This window comes from Danio rerio, chromosome 6 (genome assembly GCF_052040795.2).
Source record: "Danio rerio strain M-AB ecotype USA chromosome 6, GRCz13ab, whole genome shotgun sequence".
Taxonomy (NCBI): Eukaryota; Metazoa; Chordata; class Actinopteri; order Cypriniformes; family Danionidae; genus Danio; species Danio rerio.
The window spans coordinates 19,966,086-19,985,405 of NC_141026.1; the positions used below are offsets into that span (position 1 = coordinate 19,966,086).

The 19,320-nt window shown below is 35.6% G+C and overlaps 1 protein-coding gene and 1 long non-coding RNA gene across 3 annotated transcripts in view; both read left to right on the forward strand.

Annotated features, from left to right (window-relative positions):
• The window catches only part of micall1a (MICAL-like 1a), a 31,285-nt gene extending 14,749 nt beyond the window's left edge, over positions 1-16,536 (forward strand). The window contains exons 8-16 of one of the 2 annotated variants that reach the window (XM_087256981.1): positions 1,384-1,772; positions 3,739-4,097; positions 6,859-6,993; positions 9,931-10,057; positions 13,154-13,244; positions 15,321-15,394; positions 15,583-15,697; positions 15,866-15,912; positions 15,993-16,536. In XM_087256981.1, coding sequence (XP_087113107.1) covers positions 1,384-1,772; positions 3,739-4,097; positions 6,859-6,993; positions 9,931-10,057; positions 13,154-13,244; positions 15,321-15,394; positions 15,583-15,697; positions 15,866-15,912; positions 15,993-16,117 — 1,462 coding nt within the window. In that variant the 3' untranslated portion in view covers positions 16,118-16,536. The remainder of the gene's footprint in view (positions 1-1,383; positions 1,773-3,738; positions 4,098-6,858; positions 6,994-9,930; positions 10,058-13,153; positions 13,245-15,320; positions 15,395-15,582; positions 15,698-15,865; positions 15,913-15,992) is intronic. The other variant, XM_087256982.1, reaches the window with a different exon arrangement.
• The window catches only part of LOC147843476 (uncharacterized), a 756,120-nt gene that overhangs the window by 521,504 nt on the left and 215,296 nt on the right, over positions 1-19,320 (forward strand). The window lies entirely within an intron of this gene.

Genomic DNA, 19,320 nt, shown 5'->3' on the forward strand with positions numbered 1-19,320 from the left:
TCCATCATCTGAGAGTGGAAGATGTTTGGAACCACCAGGACTCTTCCTAGAGCTGGCCGACCATCTAAGCTGAGTAATCGGGGGAGAAGGGCCTTAGTCAAGAAGGTGATCTATAACACGATGGTCACTCCAGCGAGCTCCAGCGTTCTTCAGTGGAGAGAGGAGAACCTTACAGAAGGATAACCATCTGTGCAGCAATCCAACCAATCAGGCCATTATGGTAAAGTGAACAGACAGAAGCCACTCCCTGCCTGGAATTTACCAAACGGCATCTGAAGGACTCTCAAACCACAAGAAACAAAATTTTCTGGTCTGATGAGACTAAATTTTAACTCTTTGGAATGAATGCCAAGCATTACGTTTGGAGAAAACCAGGCTAATACCTTCCCTACAGTGAAGCATGGTGGTGGCAGCATCATGCTGTGGGGATGTTTTTCAGCAGCAGGAACTGGAAGACCAGTCAGGATAGATGGCAAGATGAATGCAGCAATGTACAGAGACATCCTGAATGAATGACTGCTTCAGAGTGCTCTTGACCTCAGACTGGGGTAAGGGTTCATCTTCCAGCAGGACAATGACGCAAAGCACACTGCCAAAATATCAATGGTGTGGCTTCTCAACAACACTGTGAATGTCCTTGATTGGCCCAGCCAGAGCCCAGACCTAAATCCTATTAAACATCTTTAGAGATCTCTGAAAATGGCTGTACACTGTCGCTTCCCATCCAACCTGTTAGAGCTTTAGAGTACTGCAAAGAGGAGTGGTCAAAAATTCTCAAAGACAGGTGTGTCAAGCTTGTGGCATCATATTCAAAAAGACTTGAGGCTGTAATTGTTGCAAAAGGTGCATCAACAAAGTACAGAGCAAAGGCTGTGAATACTTCTGTACATGTGATTTTGAAAACACATGTTTATGTTTATATATATATATATATATATATATATATATATATATATATATATATATATATATATATATATATCTGCAACAATTTAAAAAATCTTTTTCACATTGTCATTATGGGGTATTGTGTGTGGAATTTTAAGGAAATAAATGAATTTAATCAATTTAGGAATAAGGCTGTAACATTAAAAATGTGGGAAAAGTCAAGTGCTATGAATACTTTACAGTTGCACTACATTTTAAAATACAATAACAAAAGAGAACAAGTATTTTAAATTGTAATAATAATATTCTACATACAATATTCCAGTATTTTTTTCTAAAAAAAAATGCAGCCTTGGTGAGCATAAAATACTTTTTTCAACAATGTAAAAAAATATATATATATGTATATTTTTAAGTGGTAGTGGCAGCCCATCTCTAACAAACTCTTTGTAACCTACACTCAGTAATTTAAATTCATTCCTTCCCCGGCTTTAGCAAAGCTGGTGACACTCCTAAACCAAAGGACCCGCCCTGGTTGGCTCTCGTCCAGTCAGAAACTAAGAGGAAACCAGCACCTCGCCCACCCACAGGCACAGCTGTACCTCCCAGTACTGGTGCATCTCCTTCTCGAAAAGAGGAGACATCAAGACCATCCACTCCACCAAATCCATTTGAAAATGAGGAGGAAGAAGAGGAGTCAGAATTGGGCCCTGAAGATGTCCCTGGTCCTGTAGTGGCTAGTCATCCTTGGTATGGGATCACTCACTCTACTGAGGTCCCAGGTGGGGATGCAGGAAAACAAAGTCCTGCCCGATCTGAAAGTCCCATAAGTATCCGAAGAAAGAAGCGTCCAGCACCCAAAGCTCCTAATTCTTCTACATCAGGTTAGTTGCTGCAATGTTTGAAGTCGTTCATTTTAACTAAACTCTCTGACATACACTGATGACACTTCGACTAGCTTAGTTTTAGTTTTGACACTAGTCAGTGCCTACTAGTTGGCTGCTGGCTACAGATTTGCAGACCAGTGTATACCTGCTCTAATACAACTGAAGGGCCACAGATGATGGAATGTGTTCTGCACTTATCATAGGTCTCATCAGTGGTTCTCAAACTGTTTGATGGTTCTCAAACTGTTCTGTCAAGTGTAGCCTGTTAACCAGCTTAATAGTTGAAGATTAAGCTTTAATTTTCTCTATTATTTCAGCAATAATTAAGACAAAGCTTCTTGAATTCAACCGTGCTTTTTTAAATGTTTTTTGTTAAAACTTTACAAAACTGTATTTATTTATATATTTAAATAAATAACCTTGATATATATAAAAAAAGTGTATAGTTTACAGCAGTGGTCCACAACCGGTACCGATCTGTGGATCAATTGGTACCGGGCCGCACAAGAAATCATGAGTTAATTCAGTTTTATTTAGAGTCTGAATAATCTTTTTAAAAATCTTTTATTTTAAAAGATATATAATCGTATTCTCTCGGTTATTTCTCGGTCACATGAACGCCAAAATTTAGCCCACAAGCTAGCAAAAGGACTAAGAAACAGACAGATGTGTTTGGAAAGTTTCTTTGCGAAGGGGGAAAAGGCCTAGCGAAGGACCTGTGAACTGCCAAGGGTAAGGATCATGCAACCATTTTGCCAATAAATAAGGAGAATCAGCAAGAAGATCAACTGCTGGAGATTGCAAATGATGGCGGCAAAAAATTATGGCGCAACGCACTTGAAAACATCTTCAGAATGCTGGGAGCATTGCTTAATCAGCTTGTCATCCTCTGAGAAAACGGTCGATGGGTGCCTAGCATCTACATATCTACATATACCCACCCCTCGGGTCGGTAAAATTGTAAAGCATTGACTGGTCCACTGTGATAAAAAAGTTGGGAACCACTGGGTTACAGTAATCACACCTGATAAAAAATATACTTTATATACCTTTAAAACGTTTTTACATGGCTTTTAATCTGGAGTTTATTGGAGGTTATTTTAACATACCGGTAACACTATAAATGAGGTTTAATTTAACATTAGTTACCTTTACTACTATATATAAATAAACCATGAACAATACATCTATATAATTTAGTAATCTCAATGGTCTTCAGCAATTTCTAATACATTTTTGGATCACCATGTGTCTGTTAACACTTGCTCTGAACTACCCTGAACGAACAATGAATTAATTACGAAATGAAGGAATAGTTCACCCAAAACTGAAAAAATTGCCATCATTAAATCACTTTTCACTTTTTCTAAACCTGTTTGAGTTTGAAGGTATTCTGAAGAAAGATAGAAACCTGTAACCATTAACTTTCACAGTACTTTATTTTTTACTTCCATTTGTTTGTCCTACTATGGAAGTCTATGGTTTCAGGTTTTCAGCTTTCTTCAAAATATCTTGTTTGGTAAATAAAGAAACTCATGATGGTTTGAAACCTCCTAAAGAGTGAGAAAATAGTGAATTTGGGTGAACTATTTCTTTAGCTTTAATGAATGAGGCCTAATTCTTGAGTGTTACAAAATTGTTTCTAATTAGTTCAACCACAAATGAAAATTTACTCAAACTCAAGTGGTTCCAAACCTTTATGAATTCTTTATACTAAATAAGATATTTTAAGGAAAGCTGAAAACCTGTATCCATTGACTTCTATAATAGGAAAAACAATTATTATAGTCAGTGGTTACAGGTTTCCAATTTGGATTAAAAATAAGTCAAACGGGTTTGGAGCAAGTGAAAGGTAAGTAAATGATGACATCATTTCCATTTTTCCCTTTAACCCATCATCTCACATGTGTGTTTTCTGTATTTGTGTATTTTTTTCTGTTATCTTTTTCCTGCTATTCTTTAGCTTTTCCTTCATCTCAGACTTCCTCTCCTGCTTCTTCTCTAGCTCTGAGCACAGAGAGTCTTTCCTCCTCTTCCTCAGACTACAGTGCAGTCCCCCAGAAAGCTGCTGCTAATGAGCAGGACCACTTGTTCACCAAGAGTGTGTCTGAACCATCGATCAACACTCCAGCCTCTGCCTTGTCTCAAAAAGCTGAGCTTCAGCCTCGCTGTTCTCCAAACCTGTCTCCTCCACCTCCCCCACCGACCAATACCAGCTCAGCACCAGCAACTCCACAAACCAATCGCAGTGCGAGACCACCCAGCCTTTCTGCCGGCCTTAAAATTACACCCACTTCACAGACACCTGGAACTCCAGGCAAGGTGAGCTTTTTTAAAAGTTTTGAAACCATGAAGATTTTGTTCCCTATATAAATGAAATGTTTTTTAGGGCTGTCAGTTGATTCAAATGTTTGATCTAATTACATAATGTAGTGATGATTTAATTAAATTGTTTGCAAATTAATCACAAAACAATTTGGTAAATGCTATAAGCATCGAGTGGACATTACAAAAAGTAGCTTAAGGAAGAAATATTTAGAATCAATGTGGAATTTACTGCACACATTTTAGACTATGGCAGAAATTCAATCAGAAATTGAAATGAAATTGAGATTTAGATCAATTTAGAGACCAATTATTGCAACTCCAAAACCATCAAGGTTCTTCTAACTATTTTTTTAAGTTCAGCAAAAAAAAAAGAAATTCATACAGGTTTAAAATGACACAAAGATTAGTAAATTATGGCATAATTTGTATTTACTTGAGAACTACATGTCTGATAAAGAGTGTTTAAAGAGCCCATATTTTGCATTATAAAAGATCGTATTTTGGTTTTTGAGATCTCCAACAACAGGTTAATTTGCATGCAGGGTCAAAAACACTTTCATTGTCTTATAACATGCATTTATTTTCATCTTATTATCCCAGCTACTCCCATATGATTTGTGCAGCGATTAATTTGTTCCCAAATCCCTCCTTAGCACAAAGCTAATCTGTGCTGATTGGTCAGATGACCCAGTCTGTCTGCCCAACATGGCTATAAAGTAGCAGAGTATGTGAGAGACCAATGCAGGAATGCAATAAAGCAATGCAGTTAAACAGCAGTATATTACTCTACTCTTAAACCTAACCCCAATTAATAACAATGGCACACATTCAGTATTAATCCACACAGTGGCAAAAGTTTAGCTATTTTGAAAATTGACCGCGCTGCGCGTATGAAGGAACAGCTGATGGTGGCCATAACAAAGGCTAACGGCAGAGGATTGCACATTCAGAAACGCATTTAAATCTGTAAAGGAAAAAGCACTCGTAGCATTTTCAACGTGGTGATATGTGAACAGCCCCATAAAGATTAAACCTGAGAGATACAGTACACACACTGATCTATTATAGATAAATGATTATAAGGTGCGAGGAGCTATTACAAGTTACAACACACAATTAAACACATATTTTGCAAACTACACAAAATGAGGCAACAATTTTAATTACACATACATGTTATGATCCGGAGGAAGAAGAAACTGGTCCATATTGACTGTAATAGGTAACATACTACAAAGTCCCTGTCAAAGTCCAATACGTAATAGTCTCTGCTGCTCTGGCCGACAAATCTTGCGTTGCAGCGTAGGTTATTGTATCTAAAATAAAAAAAAATGACAGGAACAAACACAGCTCACAGTTGGCTATACTGTGGTATTGTTGTGAAAATAAACTTTAACTTTAAACTTTAACCAGCTTAATCTCCATCTGTCAGTGATCGTCATCTTTGTGCCATGATCAGTCCTGTGATCCCCCATGCTCTACTAGTGTCTGAAAGAAAGCGCGTTCATGTTTTTACCGGAACCGGTACTACATATTTGGTGTTGTACCATGTTGACGCGTTTAAGCAAAAAATACGAACCTAACACGATTCATTTATTAGACTCTTGAGTCGACTATTTCGATAATGAATCAATAGTTTTAAACACAGTGCACTTTCAGATTTAAACCTCAGCTGTATGTTTTCATTCACTTAGTGCTGTTACACACTGCATGAAAGCTCATTTTTAAAAACCCATAATAGGTGCTCTTTAATGAAATAACTCCTTTAATAAAAAACTAATTCTACTAAGTCACTGATTATTTGTTCATGCAATTTGTTCAAACAAATGATTCATCAATTAATTCAGAAAGGAAATATTAATGTAATGTATAGTGTATTGATCAATGCACAGCAGTTTTGCATATTTTTTTCTTTGGGATACAAGGTGAAAAAACAGGCAGTAATTTGTTGAACTTTTTATTTACTGAACTGAACTTGTAAAAAACATTAGTACTATTCAGAACAAACACAGCTATTTAGAACAAACACAGCCCTCAGGGTGATATTTAACTCCTTGCTCCTGTGCTTAACTATCATATACAAATATTAGACAACTCATATGGGACAAGTTTGCTCCAGTATCATAAAATTTATAAATTCATTTTATTGGTTTAGTCACTGTGAGTTTTTCTCATACGTACCTAATGGTAGTCACTAGACAGCTGTATGAAATGTAATATGACTTCCACAGATCTGGGGCAAAACGGATGTGTTTACAGCATTTAATTGCACTATTGTTATTCATATAACTAATTAATTAAATTAAGGTATTAATTAGGCAGCCCTTCATTTTGTATGTTTTTTTGTTGTTGTTTAAAATAGAGATAATTATTCCACAATTCTGAATAGACGCTAAACAATAAAACATGCAAATTACTAAAGATTCTATTAACACTACTATAAACGTTTATCCCAGTATATTTGTGATAATTAGATGTAATACAGAAATAACACAAAACTAACAATACTATACATCATTCTATTGTAATTCTACAGTTCATTTTGCAGCTGTACTGTCGTACTTGTCTAGTGGATTCTTGGCACTTTTTATGCAGTTGTTGGACATTGGCAAATAGAGGAATTGTCTTTCTCATGACTCTCAAAATGTTGGCATTTTGACACTTGAGATTTCATTACAAGTTTTTACATTTTGGATCTTGGAAATTCTACTGAATCTTAATTTTTGTGATGCTCTTTCATCACCTTCACCTGTAGCGCACCTGTAAAGAGAATCCATTCAATCGGAAGACAACCACCTCTGCCAGCTCTTTCGTGTCCAGACCTCCAAAAGGACCCCGTCCTGCAAGACCTCCTGCTCCTGGACATGGATTTCCTCTAATTAAACGCAAAGTGAGTTATCTTTTTTGTTGTTTAGTGTCATGTTTTATTTATTTATTTATTTTTTACAATTTAACTGTGCAATATCCATTGCTATAGTGCTAATATCATATAAAAGTGATGATTATAGTTGTGTCCCAAAACACACAATATGTTCTTATGTACTAAAATGTATATTGACCTTAGTGTCATCCAAAATGCAACACAAATTTTTTTTCTTAAATTTTTTTCATTAGAAATTCAAAGGGTTTACACTGCAAAAAAATGCTTTACTTGGATTTTTTTATTGTTTCTATTCCAAATATCTAAACATTCCTATAATCAAGAAGTTGTGTTTTCTTAAGAAATAAAATGCCAAAAATAAGTGAGTTTTTCCCTAAACGAGCATAATTATCTTGTTTTTTTCTTTCGACATAAGATTATTTTGCTTACCCCATTGGCAGATTATTTAGCTTGTTTTAGGGAAACACCAAATTTTAACATATTATTTCCTTAAGCAAGCACCCTTCTGCTATGTGGCTATTGAGTGGCTGATTGTAACTACACTTATTTTTAATCGGTTGAATAAATACATTATCTGAGTATTTAATGTACACTAATTCCTTTCAGAATATTTGTCATGAATATTTGATCATTCGCAATAGTCACATCGCAAGCATATATTTTATTCATTTGCACTCCCCTACAGAATCTTCCCAATCAATCTAAAATAATTAGTTCTTTCCAAATAGTTATTCAACTCCTTTAGTAAAATTGTATTCATATGGCTATATATATATATATATATATATATATATATATATATATATATATATATATAAAACAAAATAAATAAAATATTGCAATGTTAGATTTTTCAAATATCGTACAACCCTATACTTTATAATGGCATACAGTGTTTAAGTATGTGGTATTGGATGTTGTGAACTCAGAAGCAAAGAGCGAGAGTCATCAAGAAGTCTGACTAGAGCAATGTTATCCTGTATTTTATAGATATTTTAAGGGGAAGTGCTTATAGGTGGAAACAAATCACTGGATTGAAATCTTTAAAGAGCCCATATTATACATGAAATAGGGTCATATCTTGGTTGTAAGGGTCTCCAACAACAGTCTAATATGCATGCAAGGTCAAAAAACACTTTCATGGTCTTATAATCTGCATTTATTTTTACCTAATTATTCCAGCGACTCCTGTATGAATCGTCCAGTGATTCATTTGTTCCCAAACCACTCCTTAGCGCGAAGCTAATCTGCACTGATTGGACCGATGACAGTGTGTTGCGATTGGTCGACTGCCATCAATCAGAGAGTGAAATGCACACAAACACACATATTGCCCTCGTCCTTGCGCGCACGCACACACTAACACACACACACACACACACCTCCGGACGACAAAGCTTCCGCCCGCACCCGCCAGTTTTTAGCCTGAACCTGACCGATCCCGCTTATATTAAGAATTTGTTGTCCCGGTGCCCGACCCGCCCCATTTTCTGCCCGCTGCGCCCGATCCCGCTAAAGAGCGGGGGAGAACATAACCAAAAATCACCCAGCTAAACAGTCCAGACACCCAAGCTGTCTGTATAAACACACACACAAGCACCAAGCACACACACAGGCAAAGCTCTCTCTCTCTCTCATTCGCATAGCAATATCCGCGATATTGCTAGACAGCCCGCTCCCGTCCCAAATTAAACCCGTTACCGACCGGTCCTGCGATTTATTCGGAAATTTATTTCCGCGCCGCAGAAATCTGGTCGGGTCCCGCGGCGGGAATGCAGACCTCTACCACGGAGCTCCGTAAACAAAGCAGCACGCGTCACATTTTTAACGTGGCTTTGCACGCGATAAGAGAATATAGCAAGTTAACCTGATACAGTACACTCGGTTACAAGTAACAAATCACAACTAAATACATTTGCAAGCTAGAGTCAACGAGGCAACAACTTTAATCGCACGTACTTACACTTGAGAAATGAAGGAAGAAACCCATCCTGACGTCCATCAGTAAGTTACTCTTTACTGATCCTTCCTTTAACAAACGCCGATGAAGTCTTCTTTGTAGCATGTAGTTTGCAGAGGTTTCCAGTAGTTTCCAACTGCTTGGTTATTATGCTGAGGTTTCATCTTTGGGTAGAGATTCGATAATATCCATCTGCAGTGTAACTTCAATCGACCGGCATGTTTGTGTGGGTGTGTGTGTGTGTCTGGGTTTCTGCGTCAGAGGGCGGGGCCTCAGGTTTGAAATCTCCCGGGTTTGCGCGTGCACCTGAATAACTTGGTTTCGTTCGTACGTCATGGCGAAACACCTAATGACTCGGTATCAAGGCGACTCGTTTGAAGCACTGAGTCGACTCTTTTTTTTAGATGAATCACCCGTTTTAAACACTGTACTCTTACAGATTTAAGCCTTAGCTGGATACTTCACTTCACTTAGAGCTGTGTTACACACTACATGGAGGGGAATTTTCAAAAACCCATAATATGGGCTCTTTAACAAAGCATGCAAATCAAGTACAGGATTCAGCCTGGCACTGAACCTTCCGGTCCTAATTTTATCAGCACAGCAGTACCTATTTAAATGCATAGGTGCTAATCCAATCAGCCTGACAGTATTGCCCTGAACTACATAGAGACAAAGGCAAAGCCATGCCCTGAACTTTTGAGCATTTGCATTACTTTGGGAACCTGCCTGATGCACCTGTCTCATGCACCTTTTCACACTGTGCATAAGTTCAGTTATGTTCTATACCATTGGATCCTAGATTTTATACATTTGTCATTTCAAAGGACACAGCTACTGTTTTTTTTGCTTTTTTAACCTTTACTTGCTCTTTATAGATGGTCAGAATACAAGTAAAATGGTACTACCCTATGGTACTATGATGCTGTGATGATTTTACCGCATTAGTATGACAGCATTATTTTTTTTTGTCCTGTATTTGGTAGGTTCAGTCAGACCAGTTTATCCCAGTAGAAGACATCCATGTTGAGATGAGTGATCTGGAGAAACGGTTGGATGAATTGGAACACAGAGGGGTGGATTTGGAGAAGAGCTTACGAGAATGTTCAAATGGTAAGAGAACCACACTCTACACATGTTATCATCATTCTGATTTTTCTAAAAGGACTCTATGAAAGCACTTTGACTTTGGGTCACTTAAAATTTGTATTACCATCCAGGATCCTTCAGGCCGGGACACACTAAATTGATGCCAAAGAACTAGCACCAATGAAAGCCAACTGTGTTGTTACCTTGGTTGTTGTCATGTGCCAATTTACTAATCCATATTGTTTGCAAATATTTGAAAATTGCAGCAAAATTATAGCCACCTGCCTCGTTGTTCGTTGCTCCATGTTCCATGTCAATTTGCATCTCTTAGGCTGGTTTGTTTGTTGTGTTCCACAGGGTTTTTTGTGTTCCGCCAGGTTTACTCAATTAGCTGGATTTGGATATTGAATTATTATATTGATTATATATTGTTTTGTTCTTCAAAACTCATATGAAACTTGTCATAGCAACAGTTCTGGTAGCTCAAACCTGTTTGGGAGCAGGTTCATTTCATATGAACAGGATTAGATTGGGTCAGTTCTAGCAAATGTAAAACTGAGTTTGTACCAAATGCTAATAATTTCTTACAGTAGTTATATACACTTGGGAAAATAGTAAAATAAATAAATAAATAAAAAGTATAACTTTTCAGATACAAACGTGTACATGCACAATATCGACTTTTTTGTTTTTGTTTTTAAAAGATAATAATTTATGCAATCATGCACGTTTTGACCGCTAATATGCTGGTGATTGACGCTATTACTGATATCTAAATGCTTTTTGGATGCAAAATTCATTTTTACAGTTATTCCTTATACCGATTAAAAAACTTGAGTAGGCCTTGCCTACTATAATAAAGAAAATCTTCTCTAGATGTAGAACTAAATACATTGATATGCATTAAAATACTTGTTGAATACTCTTTGACTAGGGATGCACCGACATGGATTTTTTTGGCCTACTGAGAACCGATAATTCTTCAGACTTAGAGGCTGATAGCCGATATATATATAAAGCAAACTTCATAAAAGATTGAACAGCTCTTTTGAACTGAATAGTCTATACTTAAAGCAAATAAAGCTATCATTTCAATATTGCAAGGTGATTATATAGACTTATATTTACGATTTCCCACAAATCAGCATGCAAACAATACATTATTTCCTTTTCTTCACAGCAAATTAACATGCAACTTGACTGTTGCATAAAAATAGTATGTTATATTACAAAGTGGTATTTTATAAACAAGCAAGTTAAATATATTTTAAATAAGATGAAAATGAAAGAGTTAAGCTCTAAAACCAGCTCAAATGTTCTTGAATAAAACGTGTTACAGTGATGTACATATGAACAAATATGGAATGTCTGAAAAAGCCTTTTTTAGAGATGTTTTGACCGTTTTGAGCTACCAAACAAGTGAAAAGCTAGTTACGGAATGTATTATTTTAGAAAATGCGGCATAAATTCATCCTATTTGGCGTTTTAGATTCTTTTGAACGCATGTAGCATCAACGCTTCTGTCTTTGTTCTTGCTGTCAATCGCGGGGAAAATAATCGATGAAAAGTTTATGATAAACTGCTGTGAGGGCGCAGTTTGTCCTAGGAGTCAGATTTTGATACAAATCTGAGCGTTGAGCTCAGATGACTTTATGACAAACAAGGAGCAGAATATAGAGACAGAATGTGTGGCGAGTTGAGAGCCCATTTGCTGGATTCAGTGACCGGTGCACCTAGCCTCTCCCCTGTTGATCTGTGTGTGTGTGTATGTGTATGTGTATGTGTATGTGTATGTGTATGTGTGTGTATGTGTGTGTGTGTGTGTGTGTGTGTGTGTGTGTGTGTGTGTGTGTGTGTGTGTGTGTGTGTGTGTGTGTGTGTGTGTGTGTGTGTGTGTGTGTGTGTGTGAGCGTGTGTGCATGCGTGCGTGTGTGCGTGCGAGAGGGAAGCGAAGAGGGAGGTCAGTGATGTTCCCTCTTTGGTGATTGGACCAAGTTACATGTGTCCTCGTTCATTCACCGGCTGCAACTAAAAGAGAAGGTAGTTAACCCCGAAACTAATATTATTCGGCCCTGGTGTAATAAGTGAATCTCTTCTGCTATCTCTAACACATCAAAGAGACAGAGCAGGAAAGGTTTACACATGTAATATTTTTTCCTGAGGCGACTTGAAGCAAAATACAAAATGACACTCAATCAAACATATCTACAATAATGAGGAACATGGTTACTTACCACATGAAGAAAGAACGGACTTTGAAGGAATAAACTGTGTGAGGAGAGCTCCATTATAGTGCACTGAACATGTTCCGCCCACGCGTGCGTGGCAGGCAGGTCTGTACAATTACGTAATTTATCGGCTTAAAGATATTGGCCTAATTTAGACATCAGATTGATAACAATAATCTTAAAAATAACATTTATTGGCCGATAACGATATGGCTGCCGATATATCGTGCATCTCTACAGCTAATCGTTAAAGTGCTGATCATGATTTCGAGGATCGATACATCAGTCCTTCACAACACACACAGCGATCTCTGATCAGTTTATCCAGACATTTAATCTGATTCAGGAATTTGCTTGAAGAACTAAATTAGCCAAAGATCAGTTATAAAGATTAAAAAATCCAGGATCTGACAAATCATCTTGCTTAAATCATTTAAGCGAAGTTCGAAGAAAAGACCTCAGGAAAAGGGTTTGGAGAAAGTTATTACAACTTAACAGACACCTCCTCTAACAACATTTCTGTTTGTTGTTGAAACTGACAGTTGGAGCAGCATGGTTAAATATGTTATGTTAAGACATACATAATCTGACAATTTACCTGAAAAAAACATGTGCATTTTCAGATTTCAATTAAAGAATATAAGGGCAAACAATGTTTTTTTTTCTTTTTCTTAATGACATGCACAAATGAATTGTTCACTACAAAACTAGCAATGTGAGCTAACAAAATCATATGGTTAGTTTTGATTCCATGGAAACTTAGGAACTTGGACTAATCTTCATAAAAATATACAGTTCTAAATTCAGATGTCGCTTGCTGTTGATCTAGATCCAGAATTTGCACTCTGTCCCATTTCTAGTTAGAACCAATCTCTCTGTTTGGACATTTCAGATGAGGAGGAGGAACATCTACTTGTTGACTGGTTCACCCTGATTCACGAGAAGCACTTACTAGTACGAAGAGAGGCTGAGCTTGTTTACACGTAAGTGAACTACAGAGTACATTTGAAAAAGCTGAAACATCAATAAGATTCAAAGTTCCTCTTTCTGTATGATGTGCAATTAATCTGAATTTGTCTTACATGTATTACTAAACAAATAAGTAAAAATAGAATTATATAATGCTTCAACATTCATTTTACAGGATAAGCTGTACATATGCTAGCACAATAGAGACAATTAAGATTGCCTTCGAAACATTTGACATCTTTTTTTGTGAGGAAATGAAAAGTATTTATTTAGCAGTATATTTGATGTTTCTTTTTAGTCTGCTTAGCCTTGTTCCACATAGACTGAAGGAATTGTTAGCTTAAGCTTTTTTACATAAACTGTTTATGGTGAGTGTTTTCATTTCTACATTCTTATTAATAGATCATGTGGTGCAGCATCTCAAACCAGCAGTGAGCATTTAGTTTTAGCTCTTAGCCTTTTTTTTTTCTTCATGGCTCACGCTGAACTCAGCATCTGTGACTGCTCTAGAAAAATAAAAATAGCAGGAGATAAAATCAATTCATACATATTTCAACTCTGAATGCACATGACAGTCAGGGTGTCTGTGGGGTCTGGAAATGTCTTAAATTTCAAAAACTAAATTTTAAGCCTTAAAATAAAATAAATAAATTCACTGAAATATTGTGTTGTAAGTCTTGAATCTTTTAAGGAAGGTCTTGATATTTCCTCTGTCCAACTAAAGCCACCCAGTCGGGTCAATGCACAACCAATTATCAACAATCCATCTAAATAAAACTTGCAAAGAGACAAAATCACAACAGCTTTTAGACATTTTTACAGAAAATTTTCTAAATATAATCCCCTAATCAGGAAAAGAAAACTATAAACAATTACCTAATTCCTCATGACAATAACAGGGCAATATATGCATTTATATGATCTTCCATTTATATAAAAACTATTTACAAAAGCAAAGGGTTGAACATGAAATTTATGAATAAGCATGAAACTTAAGATTTTATAACAAAAATGTATTCGTTTAAAAAAATATATTGAAATAAAATATTGACATTAAAATATGTGGCTTTGAAGTAACTATATTTCGAATTTTTATTTTTTATTTTCTGGGAAGCAAAAAAACTAATTCCATTGGTCCAACTGGACCATTGCAAAAAATCAATGAAAAAGGTTTAGCTTCGTATAAGTCTAAAATTTTATTCATAAGGGTATTAAAAGGGCCTTACAAAGTTAGAAACCCTGTAATAGAATAAACTTTTATTATGCTGTTCCTTTGACCAATTTAAGTATTTTATTAAACTGCTAATAATTATTATAATTAGATTATAGGAAATCCCTTGACTGAAAAAAAACTTTGATCTGAAGTTCCGGTTCCACAAGCAGGGTGTCCGTGGGGTCTTAAAGTCTTAAAAATCAAAAGCTAAATTTTAGGCCTTAAAAAGTCTTAAATCTACTGAAACGTTGTGTTGTAGGTTTTAAATCTTTTTTAAATGGTCTTAACTTTCCTGTTACTTTTGTTTTGTTTTTTTATTATTGTTGTAGACTGAAGTAATCGGGGGCTATGTTTTGTTAGTCTGGGTTATAGGGTTTGTGAATGGATATATTTGAAAATTTATTTTAAAATATTCAAAAGAAAATTATTGAAAAGCAAAAAGAAAACTATTATTATTGTATTAAATTTTAATCATTTTTGATAGGGCAAGTGAAAATCTTTTCTAATTGAGATATTCGGAAAAAAATCTTTAGCATTTAGCCCTGTATAAGTTAAAAATTTCATTCATAATGGCCTTAAAAATGTGTTGAAAAGTCTTGCATTTAACTGCAGTAACCCTGGATAGAAGCAACCAACAGTCTCTAGCTTAAATGTTTGCCCAGTATGTACCACTGTGCCATAATATTGATGCTCATTTATTTTATTCAGTTAATATTTTCCATTTTTGTGTTTGAAATTGGTTTGAGAACAGTTTGAAAACTGCTGCCATAGCAAAACTTGTGTCTCTAAAATAAAAATAACGCATGCGCCCCAACTGCTGTTGTCAGAACATAACATGTGAAATGTGAATAATGTTTGATCACTGTGTGGATTTCAGAGCTAAACAGCAGAACCTGGAGGAGAGGCAAGCCGATGTCGAATATGAACTCAGATGTTTACTTAACAAGCCAGGTATGAAACAGCACAAAACTGAACATTCTTTGACTTAACCTTATCTCATGAGTAAAATACTCCTCCTTTCCTGAAATAACAATCCTTCTTTATTTTGTCTCTCCTTTATCTCTATCTCTCTTTCTATGTCTAATGTCTAATTATGTCTAATTTCTATGTTCTATGTAAATCTTTCATTTCTCTGACAGAGAAAGAGTGGACATCGGAAGACAAAGACAGGGAAAAGCAGTTGATGGCAGATCTTGTTACTATAATTGAGCAGAGAAACCAAATCGTGAACAATATAGATATTGACAGACAGAGGTACTGTAAGCAGTCTCTTCACATGAACTCTGATACACTGATCTTGAACTTGAGTAACTGCAGCTAAGCTTTTTTCCCCTCTGTTTAATCTGATATGGAATATGAAGCAATTTTATTAGTATCACGTTTAAATGCGGTTTTGTGAAATTCCATAAATTCTTTTTTCAGGGAGGAGGAGGAAGACAAGCTAGTAGCTGCTATGCTGAAGAAAAAAGGTCAGTGCTATTTCTTTTTTCACTCCCGGTCTTATCTGAAACATTTATACTAATACACTTTGCTTTATTTCTTTGCTCAGACTTTCATGGTCAGGGTGAGCAGAAGAAGAAGTCAGGGAAGTTTAAGCCAATGAAGGTTCTGAAGAGACTGAGCACCAAGAATGAAGGAGTAAAAGACAACAGTCCCCGAAAAGAGAACAGTTGAAGAATGGACTGACTGAAGGAAAGAAAAAAGTACTAGGAACATTTACTAAATGTTTCTTATATCTAAATAGTGCTTTTAAAAAAACTATTGCTATAAAACAGAGCTAATTTGCCTTTTAGGTAGTAGCGGCTGAGTTGTTAAGCCGAGTTCACAATTCAAGCGTGAGCGGCACATGAGCTGTGCGTCAGCGTTTGTGGCTCAGTCCTACAAACCAAATGAAATGCTACATGTTAATTATTTATCTGAAACAAATAGTGTTTAATCCTCTTTATTTTATGAAAAGATTGATTTAAGAGACTGAATTTATCAAATTTGCATTTCACAAAAGGTATATAATATAATACAATACATAAATTCATTTTCTTTTCGGCTTAGTCCCTTTATTAATCTGGGGTTGCCACAGCGGAATGAACTGCCAACTTATCCAGCATATGTTTTTTATGCAGCGGATGCCCTTCCAGCTGCAACCCATGCCAAGGAAATATCCACGCACACTCACTCACACTCATACACTATGGACAATTTAGCCTACCTAATTCAACTGTACCACGTCTTTGGACCGGGAGGAAACCCACACGAACGCAGGGAGAACATGCTAACTCCACACAGAAATGCCAACTGACCCAGCTGAGGTTTGAACCAGCGACCTTCTTGCTGTGAGGTGACAGCACTACCCACAGTGCCACTGAGTCACCCAATACAATACAATACAATACAATACAATATACAGTACCTATATTTTTAAATAAAATGTTTGCTGAATTTCTTCTTCCTAACATCACATATTAGATGATGCAATAATTATGGGCCTGTTTACACCTCATCACTTCTTTAAACTACTGTTATACGACTTGCCTTAGTGCCATAGTTTGCCTAATTAACCTAGTTAAGCCAATAAACTGCACTTTAAGCTGAATACTAGTGTTTTGAATATCATGTACTGTCATCATGGCAAAGATAAAAAAAAAAAAATCCGTTATTAGAAATTACTTATTAAAACTATTATGTTTAGAAATGTGTTGAAAAAATATATACAAGGGGGCTAATAAATCTGACTTCAACTGTGTTTGTGTATTTACAGTGCTTAGCATAAATAAGTACACCCCTCACAAATCGATCTTTTAAATTCATATTTTTAATAAGAAGCTATACAATATTATATTTGTGCATATACATTAGATTAGTCCGTACTGAAGCCAAATCTGGAGCTTATCTAACAAAATAACTTATGATAACGATCCATAAACTAGTACACCCAAATTTACATGTTAGCAAAAAATATTAAAAACAAATTTAAAAAAAAAGAGGAAAAATCAAGAGAGGCAAAAATATATATACATGTTATATCCAGCATACAAATTATGCATATAGGCTACACTTGTGTTCCAGTAAATCTGCACTCAAATCAAGTAAATAATAGTAAAAAAAACATTTATTTTTGTTGTACAGATAAGGCTTCACATTAATTTAAGTATAACCCACACTTCCAAAAACCAAATACTCCCTTTCAAAATAAAAAAAATACAATATATATTTTTTTTTTGTTTTTTTCCTCTTAAATATAAACAAGTCCATGATGCATCTGTAATGAATAATGTAATTTGTACTGTAAGAATTGTAATTTAATGACAAGCGAGTGGTCAAAATAGAGCCATATGAAAAAAATGTAATTAAAGCACATTAAACATCGATCTCTGCCATTGCCTTTAAATGTTGCATTTGCACTGTTATGTCTGTCATATAGCCAAGAACACCATGTTTATTTTACTGTCCGATCAGAAAAAATGACATGAAGTGTCCAGGTGCAAACAGCCCATTTAGTGAACTTTTGGATCTCTCGACCAATGCAAGATATAAAGTGAACAAGTAGCCTATATGCCGACCTGCGAGGTTTAAAATATTTTTCTTGCCATATTTTTCTCACTGACACATTTTTTTAGAGGCTCTGCCATGAATCATTTTCTGACGCATATTTTTTGCCTATTTTATATGCAGCATTTATACCTAAACTGAATAGTAAAAAGCATCTTTATTTGTCCTGTAGCCTACATATATTTTCAATTATCAAGTCTCTAATGACAACGGTTCTTGTTTAACACACTAGGCATGTGTATTTTGTGCTTGATTTGTGCGTTAATAGAACTGTATGCAAGATAACATATTTATTTTGGGCATCAAAAGTATGCTATCACTTTAATTTAAAATCGAAACCATTGTGTCAGCGTGGCTCACACACCGTTCATGTGCCAGTCACGCTTGAGGTGTGAAACCGGCCTTATACGGCACTACTGCAGTTTAAAAGAGGGAAAGGTTAACACTTTCTCGTTCAGATGCAACAAAAAATTATACAAAAAAACAAGTACAAAAAAGATTCAACCACTTTATAATCTTATTATAATCGCTATTTGAAGTGAAAAGAAGAACTGATATTTAATGTGACTGTCGCATGATATTTAAAGTCCTAAGTGACCTTTAGTATGTTCCACACCTTTCTTTTTAAACCGCTATAGAAAACTCAACCAGAGGGTCATTCAGCTGTAGGACGCTTGCCAAACCTCATTTCCTTTTGGTTTTCTGAGTTTACATTTATTTATAGATGACACGGAGGTACTGCTACTTGTGTTTCTGGGGTATTTTAACAAAAGAAGAAAAAAGATTATTCAGGCCCTGTTCAGCCCTTTTATTAACAGTTATTAAAATGACAACAAAAATAAATGATAAGTCTTGCAGTTTAAAATATTATTGACAGAAAATGGTATGCATTTCTTTTTCGCGCATGCTGTTGTGATTAATATCTGGGATTTGAATTGGAAATTATGGATTCCTCTAATTTTATCTGCTAGAGTCTGGTTACACCAGCTGTGCATAAAACTAGTTGTTAAATGGCCACTAAGTTACAATCGACGCAGTATTAAATATCTGAGATTTGTACAGCCTAAACTTCTTTTAAACAGAAGTCTATATAACCACTATGTATTTAAGAAAAAATCTGACCAAGGGTAATGTTTGGATTTAATATTGATTGAATTCCATCAATAAGCTTATGTTTTATATGACGAATGGAACATTTAGATTATAAGAATTTACTGAAATTTACAATTGTTTACATTTGATGACAGAAAACATTGTGAATGCACTGAAAAAATGATTTTCTTACTCTACTTTCTAGTCCAAATATCTAAAAATTCCTAAATCAATAGGCA